Source organism: Sitophilus oryzae, unplaced genomic scaffold, assembly GCF_002938485.1.
Source record: "Sitophilus oryzae breed Bouriz unplaced genomic scaffold, Soryzae_2.0 scaffold_815_pilon_pilon, whole genome shotgun sequence".
In the NCBI taxonomy this organism is placed as follows: domain Eukaryota; kingdom Metazoa; phylum Arthropoda; class Insecta; order Coleoptera; family Curculionidae; genus Sitophilus; species Sitophilus oryzae.
The window spans coordinates 2,039,859-2,062,348 of record NW_022147434.1 but is presented as its reverse complement, the minus strand read 5'-3'; the positions used below and the strand labels follow the sequence as shown (position 1 = coordinate 2,062,348).

At 32.5% G+C, this 22,490-nt stretch overlaps 2 protein-coding genes across 8 annotated transcripts in view; one reads left to right on the top strand and one right to left on the bottom strand.

Annotated features, from left to right (window-relative positions):
* LOC115889564 (apoptotic chromatin condensation inducer in the nucleus) overlaps positions 1–5,923 on the top strand; it is a 16,187-nt gene extending 10,264 nt beyond the window's left edge. For both annotated transcript variants that reach the window (XM_030909613.1, XM_030909614.1), the window contains exons 5-7: positions 845–1,007; positions 1,070–1,188; positions 5,227–5,923. In XM_030909613.1, coding sequence (XP_030765473.1) covers positions 845–1,007; positions 1,070–1,188; positions 5,227–5,364 — 420 coding nt within the window. In that variant the 3' untranslated portion in view covers positions 5,365–5,923. The remainder of the gene's footprint in view (positions 1–844; positions 1,008–1,069; positions 1,189–5,226) is intronic.
* On the bottom strand, positions 5,480–22,490 carry LOC115889565. Of its 6 annotated transcripts, none has more exons than XM_030909617.1 (8): positions 21,786–22,490; positions 21,373–21,513; positions 18,874–19,053; positions 17,059–17,350; positions 16,256–16,510; positions 13,376–13,538; positions 10,925–11,131; positions 5,480–8,005 (listed from the first exon to the last, which is right to left on the bottom strand). In XM_030909617.1, the coding sequence occupies exons 1-8, from the start codon at positions 21,810–21,812 to the stop codon at positions 7,987–7,989; spliced, it is 1,284 nt and encodes a 427-aa protein (XP_030765477.1). In that variant the 5' UTR covers positions 21,813–22,490; the 3' UTR covers positions 5,480–7,986. The 6 variants fall into 6 exon arrangements, 5 of the variants coding, with proteins under 5 accessions (XP_030765477.1, XP_030765475.1, XP_030765478.1 ...); XR_004051470.1 differs by lacking the exon at positions 5,480–8,005 and adding an exon at positions 8,012–8,977 and having other exon boundaries at positions 10,925–11,163; XM_030909615.1 differs by lacking the exon at positions 5,480–8,005 and adding an exon at positions 8,012–8,977 and having other exon boundaries at positions 21,786–22,489.

The following is a 22,490-nucleotide window of genomic DNA, read 5'->3' as shown; positions in this document are numbered from 1 at the left end:
GAGCACCTAAATTAAGCAAGTTTCAACGTTTCTATCAATTTTGATTCATTTCCATCAGATTTCTTTCGTGTTTCTCTGTCAAGTTTCAGAGGACGTACGTGAAATTTAGCAACATTGGCAGCCGTATTAGTTATTGGCGCGAGACGGTCGTCGTTTATTTGTAGGCAACGTTGGAGCTTGCTTAATTTAGGCACTCCTCTCTTTTTGTACAGTTGTTTCTTCAACTTTTTATAAAAATGTTCAATAAGAATATTGAAACAATAAGTGATAAAGTGTTAATAATAGAGAAGTATAGCTAAAGTAATTTTGAAAAGTAACATATCACAATATGTCATGAAAAAGAAAGAAATTATTTTTATTTTGTATTAATCGCCAATTTAAAATACCTATTTTCTATTTTGCATTTTAAATACAAATTTAAATAGTATTTTCTATTTTGTATTTAAATAGTTTTTCTATTTTTTTTTTGTATTTTCATTTTAAATGTATTTCAAAGACCATTTTACCCTCCTCTTTAGATGCCCTTTTATTGAGTGTTTAGTTTTTTTCTCGAGCGATGTTGTCGGCAGTTCTGCCGTAACAATATTTTACCCTGTTAGATTTTTCTAACTTTTTTTATTAGAGAAATATGATTGATTAGATATATTTTTTTTTAAATTAGAACGCCACTGAATAATGGGGATTGAAGTCGCCCATAATATGCCCCCTTCGCAGTGTCTAGATTTGTCGATATACTCCTTCCTTAGTACTTTTGTTCAATGATTTCTATTAAAGAGCATTATTATAAATGCTGTCACTGTTAATTTTAAGATTTAGTATTATTTTTATCATGTATCATTTTCAGCTGGAAAAGCCTAAAGAAGAGGTCAAAGAAGAAAGAAATGGTGACAGAGGAGCGACCAGGGAATGGGATATTGGAAGAAAAAACGACTATCCAAGCAGGACGTCACGATCCAGGAGTAGAGAGAGAACAAGAAAACATAGTCGACGATCCTACACGCCAGAAGGTATAAAACAAACTAAAATATATTAGAAATAATTTAATAAACTTCTTAATTTGATGTTTTAGATTATCATTCTAAGAAAAAGAGACGGGAGGAACCGGTTCCGCAAAAAGCGATGGATGATTTATTTTTGAAAACAAAAGCTACTCCTAGTATTTATTGGCAGCCCCTTGCTCCTGAAGAGGTAACCACATACAAATTGTCTGTTTAAAACTTGTATTTCTTATGTACTTTTTATATGTATGTATATTCAATTCGACTATCATCCCCGTGTAATTTTTATATATTAGGAGGAATTATACTGGCTTTAATGTATTTGACGCCAAATTATATGAATTGTATTGTTCTTTATTTCCTAAATAACAGTTAAACATTATTGATATTAAAATCAATACAGTATTAAGTTTATAAGCGAGTTATTGTAATATGTAAATTTATACAATGCAAGATAAAAAAACTATAATTTTTATCAGCAAGGACTGAATGTATTAGGCCCCGTACTTACTATGCATCGATGCGAAGATGCACGTTATTGCGGTTCGTCGATGCGATTCGTTAGTTCCGTTGGAAATTCGTGTTTGTGGCATTTTTCTTTATGGTTCGCCTTAAAACCGACTTCAAACAATACACCGAACCGCGACACAACGCATTGTATAGTGAAAATGGGGTTGCAAGACGAACCGCATATATGCATAGTGAGTATGGGGCTTTAATGGACGAATAAGCTTAAAAAATCATTTGTAAGTAATAAATATAATATTCCACTAGCACTAACTACGATCTGTAGATGGTGCTACATTTTGTCTTAATACTACCAAGCTTTGAATGTTTCTCAAAATATGGCCGTCAGGTTACCATAAATCACAAAGAGGGGGAGGATCATACAGCAAAATGAAATAAGACGGCTTTGCGCATGCTTCACGGTTTCTTAATCATGACTTATCTATGCTCTTAATTCTAACCTACAAATATCTGGAGTTTGGATTTATTTTATTTTATAATTTTATATAGTATAAAGTTATAATATACTAGCAGACTCTGCAACGCGTTACTGTGGTTAAAGTATACGTTAAATTATATTATAGTAAAGTACAGTAGACTTTCGATTATCCAAGCTAATGTGGGCTGTACCCTAGCTCTGATAATTGGCGGCTCAGATAATCCGGATTTTTTTAATTTTGTTTTTTATTAACGTAGGTATTAGTATTTATTATTAAATAATACATTTTTTTTAATATGTATTATTTAATAATAAATACTAATACCTATGTTAAAATATTTTATTAATGATTTTGACAAACAAAAGAACCACTAAAATCAGCTTGTATTGTTTCGCCAATTTTGAGATTCTCGGCAATTCCCCGATATATTAGACCTGATATTCGAATAATACGGCGTCGCTCGGTTAATACGGATTTCAACGGCGGTGTACTCAGGTTCAACTCAACTCAAATAATCCAGCAATCGGATAATCGAGAGTCTACTGTATTCAATACAGTGAACATATTAATTAATAAATATTCTTAATCTAGATTGAAATAAAAATATAGGTAAAATAAACATCAACCGGCAGTAAACGTCCATTTAAAAAATACCGAACTAACGAACCACTTAACTAACGAAGTATCAAAGTACCGAACTACCCGTAATTTATAGCCTTATTCTGATCTATAAGCTATATTGTTGTTAAAGTTTCATTAAAACATTCAATACTTTTTGCGTGAAAGAGTCACAAAAAATGTATACATTCATCCAAACAAACTTTCGCGTTTATAATATACAGGGTGAGTTTCCTACGATGTTCTCTACGGATATCTCAGAAACTACTGGAAATAGAGAGTCGGTTAAATGGAAAAAAATTGCAGTTTTGTGGGGTTATAAATATGCGGCTTTCAGATTTTTGAAAAAGTTCATGGCTTACTGTTTACGCACCATTAGTCTTTTTATTCAAAGTGATAAATTCATTTGATCCAACCTGGCTTTGTTCTTCAATGGCATACTTAGCCCACGTCCAGACAGAAAGCGAGTAAAGCGCCTTAGCGCGTAAAGCGTCTTTTCCGATTAGAAAGAAAATAACACGAACATACCGACCTGATCATTTTAGAAGTGTGGTCTGTGGCCCTAAAGGCGTTAATGTAAGAGAATAATATAAATGACCAGTTGATAGACAGAGAGACAAAATAAAAAGCGGCGTACAGTGTTGCCGGTTTTTACGTTTGTAGTAAAATGTGTGTAGAAGAAAATAAATTATTATTATTATATGTATACTATTGAAATGAAGATAATATGTCTAAGCTAAGTATAATCCACTACAGTAGTTAAAAGTAACTAATTGTGAAAAATAAAGTTCCAACCCTAGATGCAACATTTTTCGGAAACGCTACTACTTGTGCGGTTTGAAATTTTGATGCAAAATCCGGCAATACCGCGTAGAAGAAATGTATCAACCCAACTTTTTTCTCTCTAATACATTTGATTTGTCATTAAGCTGCCTACATCACTGTATTACACATTAAAATTCAGACCACACTGCTAAAATGACGGTATTTGAGTGGCCTGACCAAAAACGTGTAGCGTTTAGCACTTCTTAATATTTAAAAAAGACGCGTTAATCGCTTTACACGCTAAAACGCTTTACTCCCTTTTTTCTGTGGTCGTGGGCTTATTTTTTTCTATTTATATGAGCGGTTGGTTGGGCAAGTACTCTTATATCCTTTAGTACCAGCCGGAACTAGCCAATAGAAATGAGCAAAAAATTGCAAACTGCGATTCAATCGCAGCGATTTTAAAATCGCAATCTGCCATTGGCTCTCATAGGAAACTGCGATTGCGATTTATTCTATTAGTTAGTTTAGTTAGTTCTTCTTACGAGTTTCAATTTAGGCAACCAGTTGGTTCAGCAATATAGCTGCTACTTGCAACTTGTTTGCGATTTTGCTGTGATTGTGACTTTGTAAACTGGGACCTTGACTTTATTTGCGAGTTTGAATTTTTAGTGAGTTGAGTTGTGATTTGCGATATTGTTGCGAATGTAATTTTGTGGTCTATTGAAGCATTTTATAGTAAACTGCGATTGAATTTTCTCTCTGATATTATTTATTTATAGAGCAGGTATTATTTTTCTATGGATAATAATATTCCGGGTGTTTCTCAAGAGTGGTTCAGCCCCATAACTTTTTTATTTTTTCTATAAAAAACGAGATTTGGTATATTAGTATATGACATGAATTAGGATTGATTGACGTATTCAATTGTTTTCGGCCACTTCCTGTTTCCCTGGAAATGACTACAATTTTTGATTTTCAAATTACCTCCTCGGTATTTTTTTACTTTATTTGATAGAAAATGACATTCTGAATAGAATGGCATATCGTATGGCAACTTTTGACATTTTCGCTTAAAAATCGTATTTTAAATTTCATTCTAGGATGTCATAGCTATGTTAAAAACACTAATTTTTAATCAAGATGCCTTGGAAAAATAAATTCGAGATTCGATCGTCTATAGTTTTTCGCGTCTTGCCCCGACCAGTTAAAGGATGCCCAAATCGTATTTTTAATATCTCAATTTTTTTCAAATGGAACAAGGGTGGTTCATTGGCATATTTAGAAAAATCATTTTTTTACGAATAATTTTGATTGGTAAATATGTGGCGACTGTAACCTGCGATTGCGATTTTAAATCGCAGGTTAGGTTAGGTTAGGTTAGGCTAAGTTGCTGGGGTTTGGGATCATGTTTGATCCCTCACTCGGAGACCTTGGGTCCATTGCGATACCCCTGTATTGTTGTACCAAACCTTCCTCTCATTATATCTTTGCGTTAAAGCACTTCCAGCTCTTTGCAAAGTTCCCGATGTCGCTGATGTTGGCTTCTGCTGCTTCGTCTAGTCCCTCCAAAAAACCTTGCCCTAAAGTTTTAAAGCGTCGATATTCCAGTGCCTGAGAGTGGCAGAGCAGGTGCTCTATAGTTTATTCTTCCCCTCCGCATTCTATGCTGTAGTCATCGTTGGAAATTTTCCACCTCACGAAGTTTACCCCCGTGGGACAGTTTCCAGTGACGACACCTACTATTATGCAAATCGCAGGTTCCAGTTGCTGCGATTTAAAAATCGCAAACTCATTTGTTTGCGATTGAAAACTCAAATCGCAGTTTCAATTGCGATTGGGAAATCACAGTTTTGCTCATCTCTACTAGCAAATAAATATTCTGTTTTGTTTTTCAGATCGCTTTGAAACAGCAACAAAGGCAGGCCCGCTTGGAGGAGAACAAGCGTCGAATGGAGGAGATTCGATTTCCTGGACGCAGAGATCAAGGGAGGGAGCGGGATCGTGGCCGAGATCGCAATTTTAGAAGGCGCTAACTTCCATCTCGAGACCGAATTCCTCTCCACACGCGTATTAATCTTAATATTTTTTCTTTTGTAGATAAACGAGTGACGGAAAGCGAGAGTCAGTGTGTGAATGTTAATGTTCCTCTTTCTCAAATCCCGTTCCATCATTTTTTCTTCCAACTTTCCGCTTATTCAATCTAATCTCCTGCAGTTTTTTTTCAATTTCCAAAGTAATAAAACATACATATTTTTTTTTTAGTTAAAACGATTTCTAACCAACTGTTTTTACGTTTTTTTTAGATACGCGTTTGTATGAATGAGAAAGAATGAATGTAATGTTGTAATCCTAATTTTTATAGGATTTCCAGTTGCACGTCTGTTCCATCGAGGGAGTTTCTAGTAGTATTTTGATGTTGGTACTGCAGTTGGTACCGAACCGAAGAAGCAAGAATGAAATTCAAAATTGAAATTTGTTTTTAAGGTAAAACACAAATCAAGTCATATAATGAGTGATAACTCCAGTTTGTTATAAACATTTGATTACTGTATGATAGCGTTATTGGGCTTATAATAAATGTATACAAATAGATTTTTTTATTTATTTATTTTAACTGGTTAATAAGCTTAATTAATAAATTAATAAGCACATAAAAATTGGCAATTTATAGGCTTGGTGCATTTCGGTCAATTTTAGGAATTTCGACAGTAGCGCTCGGTACGGCAGGAATCAAAACTTTCCGGTGCTGTATTTTACGCAATTCCAGTTGCCGTTCATGTTAATCGCACTGAAATAATATTAATATCGTGGCTTTGTCATATATTTAAGTAGGTATTTTAGTTTTTACAAGTGCAGTTATTGAAACTATATTCTCAGGTACGAAGTTTGTGTGATGTAGCACCGTTTCGGGTAGTAAAAATTAAGTGAAAAAGAACCCAAACTGGGCGATGCGTTATCTTGTGACAATTTAAAATGATAATAAAATTGCCGAAAAAATGTCAACATGACAAGTAGAGCATAATTGCGTGCTTGTTGAGTGTAATAACAATAGAACTCTCCCGGAACAATATATTACAAATCACACCGATTTGATCAAAAACAAAAATGAACTCAGGCAGTTCGACGAAACAAGTGAGTAAACAGTTGTTTACTCCCTTGTGTGCATTACACAATCATAAAATTAAATAGGCATGTCCTACTATGAGGATAAAATATAATTTAACCAATATTAATAGTATACGTCTTTTTAATCAACTAGTGCTTAAACTTTTTATGACCGTGTTCTAAAATTATAATTATATATACCTTTAAAGAATTACTTTACAGTCCAGATAGCCCTAGTTATCTCCCAAATCGGTGCATAAAACTATGGTCGCTAGGGTAGTTGAAGCAGGCGGCGCGGCATGTTATTACTAATCTACAAAGTTTATTAGCTTGAGTAATAAATTATAATACACGTTATGAAGGTATCAAAAGATTTACATTTTTAATTTTTTTACAATCTTTCCTGAACTCGCTATTAATCCGTGTGTTTGTTTAGTCGGCTTTTTACGGTATTCTACGATGGTGACAGCAACGGCGGAGAATGCACCAAGCCTATACATATAGGAATCCCTAGTTGATCAATAGGATATATGGTAGGATATAGGCATTTGCACTGTAAGTTTATCGCTCTACAGAGTGATCCAGTGAATGAAAAAAGCTCCCTATCTTCAGTACATTATTTCCATTTGGTATACAGGGTGGTTCAACACAAATATGTGCCATCTCCAGTGGGGAGGTTGCTCGTATAAATATAAGATTTATTTTTCATATCAACGTATATCCGATTCTGCTTTGTTTTGTACACACAGGGGGTTACAGGTTACATTCTTCTTTTTTACCTATAATTAATTTTCTTCCAAGAGCCTGTGGCAATTCGAATGACATTTTGAGAGTGAAAGTTACTTTAAGTGGTACATATTTTAATGATAAAAAGTGTCGACAGATTTACCAGGAATGTGATTATTATAGGTTATTACCGGAATATTTTGTAAAGAAACTACGTTACTGACTCGTTACAGCACAATTATGTAGGCCATTTAATGCCAATCATTCGATTTTCGACTGGTATTTTGTCGATTTTGATTTCCTTGATGAGATAAACGCAATTTTATTAAACTCAATTAATAAAATTAAAATATAAAAAATGGTATTTATTTGATCTAATTTATTATTAATTTTTATTAAAATTTTTAACACTGATGTTCAGTGCTACCTACAGTAAATTAAAAAAACGGTATTTAAGATAATTACACAAGACCTATTTCTTAAAGTTTTTACATCCTGTATCATTAATATTTGAATTCGAAAAATACAGGATTTCTTTAAAAAAATGACAAGTTTAGTATAAAAATATATTTGAATCGCCCTGTATATCTACAAAATTCTAAAAAGTTCGCTACCATTATCTAAATATTTTATAAAAAGACAGAATGGAAGAATTATTAAGAACCTGGGGGATATGGAGTTTTTTTGGAACACTAGGTCTTGTATAATATTTTATTATGAAATTATAATGAGTTCAGATATTTAAAAGAATTTTGGTTACATCCAGTAATAAAAAAATCTATAGTGTTATCTTAGAGTATATTTGTTCATACACCACAGCCATTCTAAACAATATTGTTGGGCCTGAAAAAATGCAGGTACAATAAGTATTACAAAAGAGTTTATTAATGAGAAAGTAGGTAAAATAATTCGATTAATTATATAAAGAACTATATTATAACTCTATCTATAATACAAGAAATAAATAAAATTATATCTAAATAAGAATTATAGAGTCGTTAATATGTTTAAAGTAAACCTACCTAAAACATCTATAGACTATAATAAGGAGTTAGGCACTATAAAGACAAGTATTTGACTAGAAATCTACAAATGAACACTTTCATCAGAATTTTACTCATGTAATGCTTATTTTATTGATGTATAAATGTATAGTGTATCCAAATATATGAGAGAATATATAACAGTGACAATTATGTCTGTCATTTTAGTTGAAGCAGAGGTTGAAGAGTATTCTTTCTGTTAATTTTTGGATGTCTTTTCTCTAGTATTAGTGCATATACCATAAGAATGGAAAAAACGTGTCAGTGTTGGCTTGGAAATGAAGATCGCTGCCATTTTATAGGGGGAATGTCGTAGATCGTTATTTCCAAGTCAACCTGACGCTGTTTTTTTTTCAATCGTAGATAAAAGGTATATAGATATATCAACGCCATCCTAAGTCAGCTTTCTGTATTTCTAATGCGTAACAAAAGGGAGGTAAAAACTATGTCTACATTTTAATCAGTTGAGAGACCCAAAAAAGGGTCTATGAGTATTACTGAAATAGGAGTATATAAGTTTTCTAGCTTGAAGATTTTTTTGTTAAATTTAGATTTAAAATCCTTTAGTGTAAATAAACGTCTACGTTAAATTAAGAATATAGGATATTTATTGGTTTAGCATTTTATTAAGCGAATCTAAACATTTCTGAGTAAAATTCTGTGTACAAGTTTGGTCTATCTAATTATAACTAATATTTTCTATTGTTTTATGAAAAAGTAGCTCTTCCTAAACTTTCTAGTACCTCACAAGCGTGTAGTTCGATTGTAGCAGCTAAGAAAAAATATTTTAATTAAACAAAATAATAGAGTAGCAGTGTCAACCCACTATAAATATTCTAAGGGCTGGCAAAGGTTAGTCTTGGGTCGAGATTTCCGTATGTAAGAAGAGTACAATGCGTTTATAATGTACTGAACAAAGAGAGAACAGTAAACACGTTGCCAAACGTATGAAATGAATCGAGAAACTGTGCACATTGCTAAGAGACGTGGAAGGGGATATAGCAGATTTGTCGCAGTTGACCGGTCGACACAATCAGTACCTCTGTCAGTACTTAAAGTTCTAGGGTAAGGTGTACATCATGCTTCACGACTTAATTACGTCTCGTGATACTTTATTTGTTTATTTATTAACGAGTCGTTGTAATTTTTTTTGCGATTTACTTCCACACATGTAAATACCAACCCAAGAGTAACAGTTGCCAGCACGGTATGTAACATCAAACGTTCTTTGGCTGGGAATTTGATATGTGGAAATGTTATGGTAATTTTACTTGTTTCGATTTTAAAGCCATAGTTTTTGAAAGTAGTTAAAAATGTGTAATACATTCTAATCTAAATATCTAAACTAAGACAACTAGGTAATATTGAAATGCGATATAATCTAATAAATCTCTAAAAGTTAGCTTACCATTTTAACATTCTTGGTTTAGTTTATTAATTGTTCTCTAGTTTTAAGCAATATTTTGAAATTAAGCCACAAGAGAAACGAACTTTAATAAGTTCTAATCTAGATTAACTAAACATTGAATATTTTCAAAGATGGGATTGGTCTAGTACGACGATAGCCTGAAAGTTTCCAACCTCACCAAATCATATATGTGTATGGCAGCCTTGATGCAACAAAATATGAACAATTGGTTTGCATGTCGCGTGACAGACTCTAAGACGACCTTGCACACACGGGTCGTCTCAAACTCGAAACGAAAGCGTCTCGAACTCTGCTTTCTACGTAAATTATAATAGGTCCACGAATGGGTTGTTTGGCGGTCGACGCCGAGTTGATATGAATGATACTATTATTTACAGTTTAAGTTTTGAGACTACTAAGTTTCCAATCGTTTTGTATAGTTTGTAATATATACTCTGTCCAACGACTCAGGGAGGATTTCGACAGATGACATCCAAAAAATGACAAAATACAATTTTCTTGTTAGTTAAAATGACAGATAAAATTGTCGCTGTCAGAGAACCTGTCGTTGGACAAACTAACATGCTCACGACCAACTTTTGAAGACAGACAAGCTGGGTAGCCACGGTGGGACAGAGTGGGGCAGTTGCCTAGCTCATGCATAAATTCTCGTAGTTCAAGTCAATACTCAGTCGAACCAAAAATTTTAATACTAAAAGATAACGTAATTTTTATATCTATCAATGTCGCTAAGTAATACTGAGTGCAATTGGGCACATTGTTATTGATATAAACTAATTGATAAAAATAATATTTGGTATGTTGAAGAATGGTAGACATGAAAAGTACCTACTAGCAAATCAACGAAATAAAATGCTTTTTGAACCGGAAAAAAGTATGGCACTCTTTTGTAGACCATTGGTAAGAGCACCAAAAACAAATGTTTAGATTTCTTTGACTTTATTGACAATACAGTGGAAGAGTTTTTAAGTTTTCAAAATATCAGATTTTTCAATTACTCCAGATATCGTGTATAAAATATAATTAAAAATTTCCGATTTCATATACACCAACACCAACATAATCATGCCCAAATTTTATAGATGAAATTGAGATTGGCTCAAGGAACGAAAAATAAATTTGAAATCACAGGTAGTTAAAGCGTTATTGAGTAACGTATGTAACAACACATGTTTTTCTATCTACTTTGACATTTTTTTGCTATGCTCATCAGATAAGGCGCTAGAAGAAGTGAGTTCAGAAACTATTCAGACTACCCTCGTAAACATTTTACAATAACATAAGGCTTACCTTTCTAACAGTCTTCTTTTTAAATCTGGGGGATAAGTGACATAGATGTACTCATTGTCCTTATCGCCGCCTATGTAATCCTCTGAATAAACGTGGTGGCCATCACTAGTAGACACTATATCACCCCTCAGTAAATGCGCGGGTGACGGTGTCGATCTGTCAGTAATACTAGCACTAGTAACGCTGACATCGTCTGTACTAAAAATACTGATATCGGTTTTTGTGAATCATAACAGATTCTGAAATATATAACAGTATAGGCCTATTTTATTAAATAACGACAAATTTTATTCTCTGCCGTGTTATTGTGTGTTATTAGATTTATATTTTATCTTCGCTTATAATTTAGAGTTCTATTTATTAAAACGTTTAGAAAAAGAATAAAAATATATTCTATTATACATAACTTCTATTATACATAAACGTCTTCAATACCTACCGAGTGTTTTTTTAAAAGTGGCTTATCCCTATAACTTTTATTTTTTCGGACAATAAAACGAGACTTGGTCTGTTATATATGACATAAATCAGGATGGATTCACGTCGAGTACTGTCTCACTGTTGGAATTACATGTACCATTGCGATCAAAAAAAAGTAGTACAAGAATTAGTAGTCCCAGATAGAACTCTTGGTCTATAAGGATATCGAGAAGTGGATATCGTCGAACAATACAATAAAATTATGCCACCTAACTTTTTAGGCGTTACCATGAATTTGGTAATAATTGGTAGGTATACGTGGCGAAATAAAAGTATAAAAAAGTTACCTACCTTTTAAAAATGGGCAATTTTTCAAGTTTTTTTAGCCGATCATACCAATAGGTATGGTAGGCTATTAAGATCGGCAAAAAAAAGTTTTTTTAATTTCACTCAAAATGAGTTATTTAGACCATAAATAACCTAAATACAAAATATTTTCATGGTGTCTGTCTGTCCGTCTGTAACACGATAACTCAAAAACCGCTAAACCGATTTTAACCAAATTTGGCACAAAATGTGGCACCCGAGAATCTGGCCATTAGTTTTTGGTGGGGGTGGGGGTTGCTAAGGGGGTATGGGAGGGGGTTAAAAATTTAAAAAAATCGTAACTCCAAAATTACAGTAACTAGCGTAACGCGGTTTTCAATTTAAGATTAGGAATACTATTTGCAACAAAATTTGTAATAACATCAAAATCCGTCAGAGTCGCAGTTTTTGAGATATTCCGTGTTTCCGTAATCCGTTCTCCCATCGGACGCGACCCCAGGCGGATAGGGGAAATAACCGCGGACCAAAATTGGAAAAATTCCTTTACTTTGAAACTAAAAGAACTGCCTACCAGCTTTTTATTTTATTAACATATTTACTTATTTTAGTATGGGCGGCTATATGTGCCTTCCGGCGCCAATTATTTGTTTTTATTATAAACCAGCAGATTAAATCATATTTTGTTGTACTACTTTTTTTGATCGCAATTGTACATATTCTTGGCAGTCGTTGGCATCAGTCTTACGGCAGTCGACTATAATTATATGGCAGACATAGGCAGTCTTCTTCTCAGTCATTGGCAGTCGCTTGGCAGTAAAAGGATATTTTGGCAGTACATGTACATTTTTTATCCAAGTGAGACACCCCTTGATTGACGTATTCAAATATTTTCGGTTTGGTTAGAGAAAATGACAGTATGAATAGAATGATATATATTATTATGTCAAGTTTTAACATTTTGAATTAAAAAACGTATTTTAAATTTCAATTTAGGGTGCAATGGTTGTGTTCATAACGACAATTTGATTCGAAATACCAAATATGTGGTACCAAATTACTTGTTAAAAAAATGCTTTTTCCATATATGCTAATGAGCCACACTCGTTTTGAAAAAATTGAGTTATGATTAAAAATACGATTAATCTTTCAACTGGCTAGGAAACGCCACGAAAAACATTAGACTATCAAATGTATTTTTCCAATGCTCCTTGATTAAGAATTAATGGTTTTAATACAGCCATGGCATTCTAGATTGAAATTTAAAATACTATTGACTTTAAGCAAAAATGTCAACCGAAACTAATTGAATACGTCAATCAATTCTGATTTATGTCATATACTAACATGCCAAATCTCGTTTATATCTGAAAAATAAAAAAATTACCTATAGGGGTAAGCCACTTTTAAAAAATACTCGGTATAAACGTCATCGCGTATTATTTTGTGTTATTTCACTTTTTGGAAATGGAAAATTTAAATAATAATGGAAAAATTAGCAATAGATAAAATAAAATTTAATTCAATAAATTTCTTAAATTACTCTCCGTAACATTACACATTTGTAAGTTTATTATAATTTAATTTTTATCACACTATTAGCTAACTATTAGCGACATTACAGTTTTATTAGTGATATATCCTTCTTTAATATTTAGATAACAGTTATAATTATTTAAACCTTATGTAATAGTTTATAGTACTTACTCAAATAACACCCATACAACGTAGTAACAGAGACACACCCCTAGAGATAGTACCATCATAACCATACAAAGCAATCCCCATGGAAACGATTTTATGTCTGATTGTGAATCTTCCCAATATCTGTCACATGTTAGATACCAACACACTGCTCTGTTGAATTCATCTAAAATATGAACCAAGAACGTGTTTAATTGAGGCGGCTGGAATTTAAATTCTAATCTGTGATAATGATGAACAAAATATATTCTGTATCAATCAATTATCATTTCCAGTTGAAATTTTAATCTTTCTATAATAACTAATTTTGATGAAAGAGTCTACTGTTTTTATATTATTGTATTACAGATGGAAACGACATCATGACACACCATTTTTAACAGTTTTCTTTGGCGTCGTTTCACTTGACATATTTGAAACTGATTTTAATTTTTGCTGATTTGTTGGCCTTTTTCCTGAGTTTATTTTATAATTAATTGGTTTTGTGCAATGGTACAAATTTGGGAAGATGTTGTGTTAGGAATTGAATTATATATAGTGCGATTATTATGAATCTTTAAAAGATTCTTGAAAATAGTTACTTGTGCAGTATGCAAGGCAGTAAGCATGAAAAATAATCGAACAAATTTTCACTGGTAATGAAGTTGGTACAGCTGGTTTCACTTGTACAACTTTTCATGTACTGCCTTGTTAACGAAAAAGCTTTAACACCATTGGGGTTTAAGTGTGTTATTAAAAAGATAAAGGTATTTTCCAACTAAATGAAAAGCCAAAACGCATTCCCTTTCTTTATTTTCGGACTTTTATTGTTCATTATTATATCGACCATTAAATACGTATTGTCTATTTATTTTACTTATACAACGTTTGGGTCAGATGTATCACTGACCGTTATCAAGTGTGAACCAATCTAAAATCCTAAAACTACTTATATACTAGAGCAGAACATTCACTCGTGAAATAGTTGGGTGTAGTCAAGCATGAGGTTGTCCATTGAGAATACACCCATTGGTCCGTTTTATGGTTACTTGGATCCCTAAAGCTCTTATTGCTAGATATGAATACGGCTTCTTTAAATTAAGGCTTTTTCCAGTAGAGGTGTAAAAGTATCGAAAATTTGAGTACTCGTATGTATTCGTTACTTAGCTAATTAGTTACTTAGTTAGTTACTTATGTTAATTACATTAACTTCGTTAATGTGTCATTGGTGAAACATCTAGACCCTTAAATGTTCGAATTAAAGAACATAAAGATTATTAAGAAAGGGAGATTTTCAAATGATTTGTTAGCATTCATGGGACACAGGGCACAGAATAAATTTTAATAACGCCAAAATTATGATGAAAGAAGCGATAGCCTCTAAAAGAAAAATAAAAGAGGTTTTTTAATACAATCTAATAAAAATAAATGTATTGCTCATGAATCTGTAGATATTAGTAATGTATGGCAATCGCTTCTTTGATTTTAAAGACTATAACATAAATAAACATAACATACGTAAAAATTAAAAATAATCATACAGAAAGTTTGGGGCTTTTTGGTTTTACCTTATTAAGTAATTGTTATCAGCTTTGAATAAGAAGACTAAGGAAGGAGCATAATGCTATCCATGTATTCATGCATGGTGGGCGGAAAAAGCTCTCTAGGGTGGGGATCCTTGACAGTTCTGTTTGACGATTCATTTGACACATTTGAATTTGATTTGAAATTTTGTGGATTTGTCAGTCTTTACGGAGCTTATTTTATGTTATTTATTATTTATTCTACTACTGATAGTTGTATAAAGGTAGTAAATCTAGATGGAAATTGTGGCAGAACTTAAATTAACAGTGACATTATCGCGATTTATCGAAAAAGACACTAAAATAGTTGGTTGTGTAGCGTGCAGTGAATCTCGGCAAAAACTGAGTGAAATAATGGAAAAACTTTTCGCTAGTAAGTGACTATATATAATATACATACGTGTAGTAAACCGATCATTTATGAAATTGATTTAAATTAACTAAATTATATATTTTCTTGCATTTTAGCTTTTATTTACTACTTGTCAAAGATCAGATGTCAAAGAATTTTGATACGTTAATTTGACTTACCTGCTTCAGTAGCGTATCGGATGTTTGTGTTAATAAATACTTATTATAACTTACCTATTTTTATTAGAATTATATATTTTTATAACAATTTTAATAACTACCAACATTTATTTACAACGTAAAATAAAATTACAAATTATTGAGTCTATCCCACGTCCACCCTACATCATAGTTTTACATTTTTTAAATAAAATTAGAACGGCACTGATAAACCGGAATTTAAGTCGGCCATATTTGAGGCCCATCGCGGTGCACCTAAGATTTTTGATATGCTCCTTCCTTAGTCTTCTTATTCAAAGCTCCTTCCTTAGTCTTCTTATTCAAAGGTTATCAGGTAGTAATTGTTAATTTTGAAGTTTAACTTGATATATAATGTCATTTTAACAGAACGTCAATTGTTTTTATAGACGTATCTGTTTTAAAAAACTAAATGTTCTCGAATAGTTGAATTTAAATATTTTAAATAGTTTTTTCTTTACTCTTTGTATTTTTTTTGATTCCGACGACGGAAAGAGATAAACTTTCTGAAACGTTAAGAATTTTTTTGTTCGTCACGCAAATTTGTATATCAGTAAACCTAACTTCTGACAAGTAGTTTCCGTTTGGATTAACGCAGAAGTGTTTACAAAAAATAACTATTTTATTTTGTAGATTTTCTTACAGTTGCGAAATACCCATATAGACTTTTTTGGACAAAAAAACTTTTGAGTTAACAAAAATCAAAATTTAATTATAGTCTGCCCTCTTTGGACAAACTATAGTTCAATTTTGTTTTATGTTTACTAATTACCTTCCACTTCTTTAAAATCCTTAATACTTAGTTCAATTAGCAAACTAGCTATACAATCTCTAACCAAAATCTCACATTTCGTCTTAATTTTCTGCAACTCTTCCGGTTTGCAGTTGGCTTTTAACTTTTGAATTTCGTTGATGCGTTGCTGTCGATTGTCAGGTGCCGGTAGAGCCGAATCTACCAAATCGCTCTGGCAAACGTCAGAACTGGTATTTTGTAGAGTTTTGTCTACTTGGTTCGATGAGCTGCTTTCTAAAATTAAAAAAAAACGTTAGGGGAATACGTTAAGGCGGAGATTGACATGACCGAGCGCTCTAGTGTAAAGGTACGTTCATAGTCATCACGGCTCACCATCAAAAATTTTACGAATATTTCCGCATGCAGAAAGAAACGTTGAAGTATATTTCCAACAAGATTGAAAACCGTTTAAAAAAATTCTGAATGAGTACCCCGAGTACAGAGCTGCAAGCTCACAGAAAACTTAAGTCTTTTATGATTTAAATCATTTTGACAACTTAAGTCATTTTATTTTAAGTCCAGTTTTTTAGTCTCCAGTGGACAAATTAAGCACTTTTGTATAGAGGTAAATTGTGTTCAATTAACTTGTTTTGATTCCAAAAATATGTAGTAATTCTATGCCCACGGAATATTGTACACCCTGTGTAACTATAAAACAAGGAGTAGCGTATCATAAATATATAAATTGTGAAAATCAAGTTGGGTTTGCGGAAAGGATTAGTTGTAGATCGAAATGGATAATTATTTTTTAGTAAGAAAAATTAATTATATCAAATTCCTACCTTTCATGTTTGCAGCCTCAGGAGCGTCTGTTTTTTGGCACCGTTTCCTCAGTTCTTCCTGATCAGCTTTCCCATTTTTTTGCAAAAATACGAAATTATCTGTCTTGACAGTGTATTTAGCTACATCCCGTGGTCCAGAAGTTGTTAGTGCTTTAGTATATGAAGATCCCTCTCGCCATATTTCGATATCCGTATTATCGTGGTCCGAAGAAGTAGTTTTAAGTTCTAAACTGTTGATCACGTCGCATCTCATTATATCGCAATAGTCTGCTAGACACACGGCGTCTTCAGCCTAAAATCCAGGGTTGTTATATTTTAAACGTATTTAAAACACCATTACTTTTTTAAATATTTGTTTAAAACTGCTTTTAAGCTGCGTTTAGGCTGCGTTTAAAACAGTTTAAAATCATCCTGTTTTAAATCATGTCAGTCCTTTTAACTCATTATAATAGAAAAAAACTTTGTGCTACGACTCGGAGAAGTTCTACAAAAATCCAGATAAGTTTTGGCTTAAGGAGGACGCGCTGAATCGACTCGGACCGGTTGACTCGACTAAGAGCTGTAGGCAGGTTTTGGTTTACATAGAAATAAAATGTAATCATCGGACCGGTCGACGAAACCCCGCGCACGCGTAAGTTTTGGACCGGTAATCGATTTCATTTATATATATTTATACCAAAAGCTGCTGGTAGCTCTTAGTCTAGTCGATCGTCTGAGTCGATTCAATGCGGGTCCTCTTTTATCGTTCCCCAACCTATTTTTTAACTTTGAATACTGTCTGTTTGAATAAATGATTGAATAAAAATGGCCGCATGATTGAATAAAAATGGCGTCACAGATGGCGGGGAACAACGACTAAAGAAACAAGGACCAGTAACACCCGAAACCAAATTGTTACAATGTCTCCAAACAGTGCCATGTCACATATTTTTCTCAATTTTGGTGCTTCAACAGATATTTATATTTTTGATAAATATTTTTACTAGGCCTTTGGTCTATGGTTCTTTCTCATCATTGCGACTTTTACACTTGAAAGCTGAACAAATCACCATTGTAATAAAGTTTATACAAAGTTCACTGCACACAACAAATTATTAAAAATCGCTAAAATTGCCGCTGGAGACACACCCGTTGTCTCAAAAAAAAATGGCGTTTAACAACAGAAATTCAGCTCCAGTCCATAGGAGATGGGCGTTACGAGTCCCTGTATTCTTTAGTCAATGGTGGGGAATGGCAATCGGTAATAATTTTGGCGATGTCGATCTCTAGAAGTCATTTATTTAAAAATTACATAAAACTTGTCAAAAATTAATACTAATTGTAGAAAGTTTAAATAAGGATAGAGCGTTTCCAGGCACATAAACCTATTTCCAAAAAAATATTTTTTCTCTAATTTTAAACTACCTACATCATTTAAAAATAATTTTTACTCAGTATAAAAATAACTTACAACCTTTCTAAGGCCAACTGGCGGTAAGTATTAAAAAAAGAAGAGTAAAGGCCAGGCAATGACGTCTAGGGTTTGACCTCGCCAAAATTATCATCGATTGTCATTTCTCAGCCGTCTTTGATGCCGTTTTTTTTTCGATCGTATGGTATTAGACATAAACCCTCTTTTGGAGTTGAAATCAATTTAAAAACAGGAAAAACTATAAAAAAATGTTTTGATTTAAAATAAAGCCGTTATTTTTAAAGCCTGTTACGCACTGTTATTTTTCTAAATAATAGTTATACAATAGCAATTCATTAAATAAAAACCTGTCTCTGTTGTTAAAGTATTTCTATAATATTTTTTTTGTGCACAACAACTATTACCATGTTTATATATCCTTTGTGTCGATTGTCAAAGTGCATATCTAAATATTTCTCTTCGAAAAATGATTTTCCGCATATGCCGCAGGTCCATTGTGAAGGTCTGTGTTGTTTTTTGGCAGCTTGTTGTGGACCAAATATGTCCCGTTGAGGATGAAAGGGGCATTCTAGTGGTAACTTAACCTATTTTAGACATATTAATACATTTAATATTAAGTTATTAAATTAAGCATGTAAAATTATTTTACCAACAACAAGGTGTTTTACAGAATGATAAAATAGTAAAATTCAAAATTTCCCTGCTCTTTAAATTTGGTATATACACAGGGTGGTCCAAACTGTATTCCGGAAACTTCGGCAGCATATTCTGCAGATTAAAATAAGTAAAAAAAGTTCGTATAAATGTATTGCCTAAAATGCTTAAATTCAGAGATACAGGGTGTAGAAGTTTCATTTTTATTTCTATTTTTCCTAAATAATTTCTGAAGTAACGTCAATATTTTGATGAAAATTGGTATCTGGGAGTTTTTTGACATGATAAATTTGATTTTGATATCAATATGACTCCTACTAATAGAGGGCGCCGCCTACATGTGTTTTAACTGTTTTAAAGCGTAATAACTTTTTTCCGTACTTGTATAAAACTACCGAGCCAAAAAAATTACATCTCTGTTACTTTTTGCGTAAAAAATATGAGGCGCCTAGATGCAAAACCAGATATTTCCAATTTTCTGATTTTTGCTGTAAATGTATGGATATTTTTATTTTCATAAAAATGCGTCGATTAGAAGCATAACCAACATTCAAAATAAGTTATTTCGCATACCAAATCTTGGATAAATATTTCTCTGAAGTTCAAAGCAAGATATATACAATGATATAAAACGCGCAAATGCAGATATATCCAGCAACGTACAAAATCAGATATTATCCATACGATATCCATGCGGAATAATATATATATAATAACCAAAATCAGTTATATCCGTGGTACGCCGTTGCTGGCTAACTCTGTATTATTAGTTTTATTGTAAACAGTGTGGTGAGAAGACTTTGTCGTTCAATATTCAAAGTGTTTTTAGTGTGTTTGTTTTATTATAATTAGGAATATGACTGCCCCGACAGAAAGAACCCCTTATTTAGCTCGAAAGAAAGTTAAAAATGAAAAAATATGGAAAAGAAGTGCTGCATTGGAGAAAAGGTAAACGTTTCTTTTCTCGCGTAAAGTTTTTAAGTTGAAAATAGCGTGTATTTTAGATATTCAGCTAAAAAACCACCGAGTTATCCCGTGTGTCAACATGATACAAAGAGCTTTAAATGCTTTCAGTTATCTAATCTTGACGTAACTCAATTTCATGCAAAATTTTACAAGTCTCGTATCAAGAAGGATCAGGATGCATATATCATCAAACACTGCACCATAAGGGTTCCTAAGAGAAGACGTCCATTGAAAAATAAGCGAGATAGGTTGAGAAGCAAAATTCAAAATCAGATTAAAAAGTACAGTAGTATACAGTAAAAAGTTATCCAGCGTGTTTTGTTAGAAGTATAAATAGAAAAATACGAAGATAAATAAGTATAATAGAAAAATTATGAGAAATTAAAATAATATTCAAAAATGTAATAATAAACCAGGCTTTTCATTTAAAATTACATTGATTCTACTACTTTCTAAATAAAGTGACAACAATACAATCTTGAAAATAATAGTCCATGGAGCAGAAGCATTTATCTAAAGATCCAAATTTTGAAAAAAAATGGCCCTGTCCGTTTTATATACATTTAACATACCATCGTCGTAAATTACTCTGTATAGTGTATATTATAAATGTCCTCCTATTCATTAAAAAATGATCTGAAGAACCACCTTATTTTGAATATTTCTATTTTTTCTTATGGAATATTTAACTCTTTAACTTGCAAAATAGTGTTGTTTAATAGATAATACAAGTTTATGGCCAACTTCATTAGATTTATTTCTGACCATAATATTTAGAAGATACCGTATATGGAAATAAAACGGCGGCAATGACGGCTGGGGAATTACAATCAATTATAATTTTGGCGAGGTCAATCTCTAGACATTTACTGTATTATATAAAAATTGACATAAAATCTGTCAAAAATAAACACTAATTATAGAGAGATTAAAAAAGGATACACACAAATTTATTTCTACAAAAAAAAAATGTTCTCGAATTTTAAACTATATCATTTAAAAATCATTTTTACTCAATATCAAAATAAAATACAATCTTCTTAAGGCCAACTGGCGGTAAGCGCCATTAAAAAATAAAGAAGAGTATGGGCCAAGTAAATGACATAAGTTGACTTGACCTCGCCAAAATTATCATGGATTGTCATTCCCCAGCTGTCGTTGACGCCGTTTTTTTCGATCATATGGTATTTCCCTAATTAAAGAAATGTATTTCATATTTCGCAACAGTTGTCCGGCGACATACGTATTTAAAATGACTGATTAAAAACATATTTTTTGCTTACCTTGTATTTATCTAAAACTGGAATCCATTTGCTCTGGACTATTTTTCTTACTATCCTTGCGTTATCTCTTGGACAAGATATTTTGAAAATTGTTGGACCCGGCCATGGAATCAACGATAGCATCAACAAAGTGATGACTATCTACAAATATTAATATCTTATTTGTCTTTCTCGTATTATGTAGAAGTTATAAAAACACTGCCTAACCAAACCAAAAATAAGCACTCTAAATATTTAATTAATGCGATCGATACATAATCTTACAGGTTACGAATCACCCAATTTTAAAAATCTAACTTTGACAAGATTTTTCCACTTAGAACCAGTTTGATATTTACATTGTTAAAAATAACCAAGTATCGATCTTAAATTCGATAACTAAAAAAAAGTTGCTTTTACATGTAAATTCTTACCGGAAAATTAAGGCAATTAGTCCTCATTCATACTGTTTTGTTAGGACATGGGTTTCAAATATAATTTAAAACTATCCGCAAAAGCCGCTATTAACATTTCACCTATTTCGAGTTTTGTTTTAAAAATCTGAATGGCGCATGCGTCCTAGAAGGGCGCACGTCGTTTGGAAATAAGGGTCGATTTTCAAGACCGCCCTTATCACCATAACAACCAAACGTACACACCTTTTATTTGAAATTGGAAACTTCCGCGTTTTTCTTTATCTACTTATATCTGAAATATTATTATTGGGAAAACATACAGGGTGCGAACATACATCGTCGTTGTTGAGAAAGATATGAAAAAAAAGTTTAATATAAATGTTGCATGGTTTATAAAGTTGAATATCCTAAAAATATTTTGTTGTATACAGGGTGTCCTAAACAAGCAATGATGAAGTTATAAGTTTTTATAAATTGCAACTCCAATTTTCTGAAAAACCTGATCCTGAAAGAATCCAACTAGATGAAAAAGAAATACTGCGATCATAGGAAGATATTTGACATCTGGGAATAATCTTAAACAGTAAACTCCTGTGGAATGGGCTTATATAAGAACATTTTCAGCAAAGCCACACAAAGGGTACGGCTGATGTCGAGGATGGAGAGCTGGCCTCTGTGGAGCCGTCTCAGATACTGGCTTTTGTTAAAGCCTTGAGACTGTAT

Coding starts and splice junctions, on each gene's coding strand:
- LOC115889565 (XM_030909615.1), bottom strand. CDS start 21,812: ATGAGGACTAATTGCCTTAATTTTCCG. Junction 13,539..16,255: donor GGATTTTAAAGAAGTGGAAG/GTAATTAGTAAA, acceptor TTCATATTTTAG/ATGAATTCAACAGAGCAGTG. Junction 8,978..10,924: donor AAAAGAAGACTGTTAGAAAG/GTAAGCCTTATG, acceptor ATTTTTTCTTAG/CTGCTACAATCGAACTACAC.